Source organism: Psammomys obesus, unplaced genomic scaffold, assembly GCF_907164565.1.
Source record: "Psammomys obesus unplaced genomic scaffold, mPsaObe1.curated_primary_1811, whole genome shotgun sequence".
Lineage (NCBI taxonomy): Eukaryota > Metazoa > Chordata > Mammalia > Rodentia > Muridae > Psammomys > Psammomys obesus.
This window is the reverse complement of record NW_026591598.1, coordinates 19,456,317-19,463,001: the sequence shown is the minus strand read 5'-3', so window position 1 is coordinate 19,463,001 and position 6,685 is coordinate 19,456,317. Positions and strand designations below refer to the sequence as shown.

The window sequence follows — 6,685 nt, the reverse complement described above, 5'->3', positions numbered from 1 at the left end:
AAAGAAAGAAAGAAAGAAAGAAAGAAAGAAAGAAAGAAAGAAAGAAAAAGAAAAAAGTTGAGCATGATAATGCAGGCCTGTAACCCAGGTGAGAACAGATAGATCACAGGGTTCACTGGCCAACCCACTACCTTTAACCAGTGAAAGCCTCAAAAACCAAGGTGGATGGCTCCTGAGAAACAACACCTGAGATTCCAACCTCCCCACCTGAGTGCACACACACGCGTGTACACCCCAACACATACACACAGGAGAGACACAGGGAGAGAGAAGGGTGTACAGGGGGAGGGAGACTGAGAGGGAGAGAGAAAGACAAGGAGAGGGAAAGACAAAGAGGGAGACAGACATAGAGAGAGAAAGGGGTATGGGAGGGAGGGAGACAGAGAGAGGAAGATGGATAGAGATAGAGAGGGAGAGAGACAGAGAGGGAGAGAGACATAGAAGGAGAGAGGGAAAGAGACAGACAGAGGGGGAGAGAGGGAGAGAGAGACAGAGAAGGAGACAGGGAGAGAGAGGGTGGGGGGGGGAGGGAGGGCGATAGAGACAGACACAGAGAGAGAGTGATGTTTTCACTCAAATTTTTCATTTTGCCCAGCCATGAAAGCTGTTTTAAGCTCGTCGCCTTCTCTAGAAGAGGCAGGACAAAGGTCCAGGCTGCACCGATGCCCCCACCCTGAGTGTGTCAGAAAGCACAGCTGCTTCTGCTTTCTCTTGCAACCAGAAGCTACTATTTGGGGAGTTTTGTGCAAATGTTGACTTGTCAGCACTCTTTCAAACGAGCCAGGAAACCGCACATTCTGTCCAGCTTGTGCGTTGATCTTGACAGGAATTCTGATGACTGGAAGTAGCCAGATTTGGCTCCCACAGTCAGACAGATCGGCAGCAGCAGTTTGGCCTGGCACAGCCTAAAAAGGAGATCCCTGTGTCGATCAAAAATGCAAACAAAGGGCTGGGGAGATGGCTCAGTGGGTAAGAGTGCTCATTGTGCAAGCATGAAGACCTGGGTTCAAATCCTCAGTACCCACGTAAAAGAACCAGGATGGCTGCAAGTGGCTGTAACCCAGAATCGGGAAAGGGGAGTAAGACAGATGATCCCAAGAGCTCACTAACTAGTCAGCCTTGCTGAAACAGTGAACTTCTGGCTCACTTGAGACGCTGTCTCAAGGAAATAAGGGCAGAGCAATAGAGGAGGATACAACACACACACACACACACACACACACACACACACACACACACACACCAAGGCCAAGTTAAAGTAGGAGAAAAGTAAAGGCTACCAAAAGGAGCGGAATGAAATGCCCCCCCTCCCCAGGGCAGTGACGGGCTGCCCTGCCTGCTTCCTGGCCAGGTCCAGGATTTCATTCCCCACAGGTCAGGGCCGTTTACAGATGCTGGGTCGGACTGCTGATGGCTCGCCTGTCCCTAGGCTTGCATGAGGGAATCCTGCAGAGGCAGCGACTTGAAGAAGCAGGTGGGGCTCCTTCAGCACCTGAAGCTGAGCCCACCCGTGTCGGAGCTTCAGAAGGCTGTACTGGACATCCTGAAAGTCTCCCTGTCCTGGCTTGAGGAAACAGAGCAGCTGCTTGTGGACCTTAACATCCAGCTGTCGGGTTCTGACAAAGGTAACAGGGCCCCTCTCTCTTGTTGAAGTGTCTGGGATATCACCATGAGTCCTCCTAAAGCAGGGCATGTTGGGGAGAAAGGCTTTGTGAATCCTAAGGCCCGGTGAGATGGCTCAGCAGGTAGAGCCTCAGGAGGGGAGACCAACCCCCAGGACACACATGATGGAAGGAGAGAACCAACTCCCAAAAGTTATCTTCTCTTTGATACACACAAACATTCGTGCAAAATACATGTAAAACGTAACTTAAATCTTCAAGTAGAGGGGCTGGAGAGTTGGCTCAGCAGCTAAGAGCACGGACTGTTCATGCAGAGGACCCAGGTTTGATTCCCAGCACCCACAGGGTGGATCACAACCATCTGTAACTCCAGTTCAAGGGGATCTACTGCCTTCTTCTGACCTCTGAAGGTACCAAGAACACACAGGGCACACAGGCTTATGTTTAAGCAAAACACTCATACATGTAAAACTAAATAAACAACATTGAAAGCAAAACCTTTTTTAAGTATAACCAGGTGTAGTGGCCACACCTTTAATTCCAGCACTTTGGAGGCAGAGACAAAGAGATCTCTGTGAGTTTGAGGGCAGCCTGGTCTACATAGTGAGTTATCATTAACAGTGACAGTAGCCACATTAGGGTCAAGGTGGTAGTAAAGAGAAAAGATTCAGGATTGTACATAGTCAGCAAAAGGCAGAAAGAAGACTACATGGCTGAAGTCTGTGGATGCAGTCCAGGTTCAAGGGGAAAGGATGAGTGAGTTCAAAGTGGTGCGGAGCTGGGGAGGCAACTCCAGCTGGATGCCTTGTCTGGACATAGAGGCCAGCAATGCATCCCATGTACAGGGGAGCTCTGCCACATTGGGAGAGATTCATAAGTAGGGATGGATGGAAGAGAGATGAGGAGAGATAAAGAAATGAGTGTGAGAAAGAGAGGAAAGGAAGAGGAGACAGAGGGAGGTAGGAGGGAGGGAAGATGGTTGGAGGGTAGATAGGAAAGATGGATAAGTGCATTGTGGGTAGATGAACAGATTAATGGAGATATATGAAATATATAATGGAGAGATACATGTATATACAGAAGGATGAATGATATGTGGAGACTGATAGATGGATGATGGGTAAATGAATTAATGGCAAGTGGATGGATGGATGGATGGATGGTAGATAAATAGGCAAATGGATAGATAATGAATGAATGGGTTAGTGAGTCCATGAACAAATGAGAGGAGAGATGGATGGATGGATGAATGAATGAATGGATGGATGGATAGAAGGATGGAAGGATGGATGGAAGGATTGGTAGATGGATGGATGAATGAATGAATGAATGGATGGGTGGATAGATGGAAGGATTGGTGGATGGATGGAAGGATTGGTGGATGGATGGGTAGATGAATGGATGGAAGGATTGGAAGAATTGGCGGGTGGGTGGATGGGTGGGTAGATGGAGGAGTTGGTGGATGAATAAGGCCGTGGGAGTGGATAGTATGTAAAGAAACAATGCAGAATGAGTAGAGACAGTTCCCAGGGACATACTCACAGTAGCACCAACATTTTGGAAATTGTGCCCTTGAAAAATTGTTCTACCAAAAGTCTTTATAAATATGCCTTTGTACAGCCAGGAATGAGAGAAGAGAGATGTCTGCCTTCTAATGCTTCAGCCCCCAGACAGGGTGTCTCCAAAGTAATCCATAAGACAGTATAAAAGTTCTTTTTAAAAAAATAAAACAAAAGTGAGAATAAGCTTAATTTATCTAAGTGTGTACACAGAAATGAGATATGAGGGCTGGGTCAGGGGGTTGAAGGAGCTGGCTTGTTCCCATCCACCACCGGCTCTCCAGCCAGGCTTGCCAGGGGAGGAGTGGCTCAGGCTTTTCCAGTTGCTTGTCCAGGCTGGAACCAATAAGAAGCAGCCCGTCGCACCAAGCTGTGTGTATGCTGTCCCCTCCTCACTCCCAAGACCATTTCCGTCATCTCTGTCTGCGTCTGTAAATGGAGCCATCTGTTACTGTAAAGAAATATGGATGTGAAGTTAAGCTGTCAAGGCGGCGGTTCCAGAAAGGCTGAGAAAGACAGGCCATGGACGGCACTCCTCAGACCCAGCATAGTTGGAGCCTGGATTCAATCGCAAGCTCCCAACAGGCCTCCTCTGCTCACACACTCTTCTTGTGTACAGGAATGTAGGGTGGGAGGTTCCTCGGTGCAGGTTTTTTTCATGCTTCTTATGCCCAGCTTGATTTGGGGGGGGGGGTGATCTGTGAATCAGTAGTGAGGTAGGGTTACTGGCTGCGCGCCATGATTACAGTGACCTGGTTCAACAAAGTTGAGAGAAGCAAAGAGTAATAAGAGGAGCATGTGGAAGAGGAAGGGGATTTATCTCTGCACAAGCAGTGCTCACGTCAAGGCCAGAGTGTCTCTCAGTCTCTGTCTCTGTCTTCTGTCTCTCTCTCTGCCTATGGATTAGAATGTAACTCTCAGCTGTCTCTTTCAGCACCTTGTCTGCCTGCATGCCACCACACTCCCAACCATGGTAGTGGACAAAACCTCTAGAGCTATAAGCCAGCCCCAAGTAAATGTTTTCCTTAGGAGTTGCCTTGGTCATGGTGTCTCTCACAGCAATAGAAATGTCTAAGACAGTGATGATGGTGATGATGGTGGTGATGGTGGTGATGGCGATAGTGATGATGATGGTGAGGGGAGTAGCCATCTTCAAGCACTTGTCTTTGATACACCATCCTCAACATTTGCTTGTGTTATCCCTGCTCTCCCCCACAACAGCTCTATGAGGCAGGGGCTTATGTTCGTCATTTTGAAAATGAGTGAGCTGTCACTTAAAAATGGTTGCTATGATTAATCTACCAGCATATAGTGATTAAGGTGCTTGTCATGATTGAGACCAGTGAGCATCCACATCTGCTCACTGCCGTTCACCAACATGCAAGAGCCTGTGTAGCCACAGTTAGAGGAAAAAGCAGGGATTGTGGGTCATCTGACACCTTCTGAATACTTGGCACTGTGCTAAGTATTTCTCTCCTGGGTACTAAGCACTGTACTAAGTGTTTCGCTCCTGGGTACTTAGCACTGTGCAAAGTACTGCTCAGTACTTGGTACTATGCTAAGTGGGGTTTTTTTTAAACTCCTGGGTACTTAGCACTGTGCTAAGTGTTTCACTCTTGGGCATTAAGTGCTTGCCAGGTGTTTCATGGAGCACGTGCTTTTGTATCCTCCCACCAACCCAGTGAGGCAGGTGTTAATGCTGTCTTCATCTTTGCTAATGTTAAAACTGTCATGGCAGTCAGAACTCACAGCGAGGTCAGTGTGTGTTCAGTCATGGCCCCACATTTCCTCTGAAGGCCCAGCAGGGCACCAGGTGGTGCCTACACCATAGAGCATGAGTGCTGTCATGACCCCAGGCAGAGACAGGCCTATACCGCCATTCCCCAGGTGAACCTCATCCCACTCATAGTGTGAGTCTCAGCCCAGTTGCTGTTACTGTAACAGAGCAGCCGAGCCTGGACAGTTTATAAAGAAAAGACGTCTGCACCGCGCATGCTTCTGAGGTCCAAGAGCGTGGCGCTGGTATCTAGTGAGGCCTTCTTGCTGCATCCGAGTGGCAGAGGGTGCCAGCCAGCCAGCCAGAGCCGGCTGCTAACTGGGGCCTGTCGTCTTGTGGGATCCATCTCCAAAATACCATGACATATGAATCTGGGGGTTAATTTTCAGGGTGAGTTTGGCTGAGGACATCAGCACAGCCCCAACAAAGCCCCGTGCGCTCTTCTGCATCTGAGCTTTGGACCCCAGGTTCGGTGCTCCACTGTGAGGGCGGGTTCCGTGACAATGCTGCATGTCTCTCCACGCACCTGTTTGCAAAATAGTCAGGTATAAGGAGTGAATGGCCTCCCTGGCCCACAGTGAGCCTTTGATAAAGAGGACCTGCTCTCCTCAGCAACCTCAGATACCTGGTGACATAGTGTGGGCCGCTGATATGTGTCTGGCGGCCTGACTTACACTGGGGAGACTTTATCTAGAGCCTACCTACCTCTCCCAGGCAGTGAAATGAGCGTTTAGTAGGACCAAAACAGAAAGAAGCGATTTCAAGACCACCTTAGAGACGTGGCCTTGTGTCCTTCCCTGCTCCAAGTCCTTTCGGCCGGAGACCCACTCCTAACCACCACGCTCCCTGCAAAGAAAAGCAGCAAAGCAAGCATGTGTGTAAACCCCTGAGCAGCCCAGGTTGCCTAGCGTGAGGGAGCCTTGGAGTCTTTCTGCCCGGCTTCTGGGCAGTGCTGCTTCCCATCTGATTGGCAAAGGGAGAGCTGGGAGGACAGAAACATCAAAAGGGGGAACCTTGAAAGTCGGCTGTCCCAGCTCTGTCTCTCAGGCTGCCTTGATAAGAAGGGAGGGAAAATGTTGCTTAGAGCTATCTCTTCAAGCCTGATTGCCTGTGCTCATTTCGGCAACGGTGGGGAATCCCCACTTCTAGAAGAGCTGAGATAGGTCGTATCTTTAATGGACAAAGAAGAGGAGGGACAAAACTCTCCCGTTTCCCTCCACCACCACCATTATCATGGCTGCCATTATGGGCTTTCAGCTGGCTCCTTTGCTCTCCTGCCTCTGTGTTCTCACAAGACTTTCAAAATCCGGCATCCCTGGCCAAGAAACAAAAGCAAAATCATCCCACTTCCCTGTGGATATGGACTGAAAGCTAGTAACAAGTCAGATACTACTCCAAGAGAAGAGCCTGGAGGAGACCAGGATGGACCTGAAGGAGTCACAGCAGCAGGGCTGTTGTGCTGAATGTCGGGGCTGAGCCTTCTACCAGCCACAGCTCAAAGTTTTTATGGCTGGAGATTTAGGCTCAGCCAGAACTGAGATTTGCTCTTCATTTGTCCTCCATGAGCGAGCTGGTTGGTTCAGTAATAAATATGTAGAACCTTGAAAAAAAAAAAAAAAAAGAAGAGAAGGAAAAGAGGGAGGAAGGGAGGGAGGGAGGAAGGGAGAAAGGAAGGAAGGGAGGAAGGAAGGAAGGAAGGAAGGAAGGAAGGAAGGAAGGAAGGAAGG

General features: G+C 49.1%; 1 protein-coding gene across 1 annotated transcript in view; it reads left to right on the top strand.

Annotated features, from left to right (window-relative positions):
* Fhad1 (forkhead associated phosphopeptide binding domain 1) overlaps window positions 1–6,685 on the top strand; it is a 97,110-nt gene that overhangs the window by 43,681 nt on the left and 46,744 nt on the right. Inside the window, exon 13 of the mRNA XM_055611447.1 lies at window positions 1,430–1,625. Within this exon, the coding sequence (XP_055467422.1) occupies window positions 1,430–1,625 (196 nt within the window). The remainder of the gene's footprint in view (window positions 1–1,429; window positions 1,626–6,685) is intronic.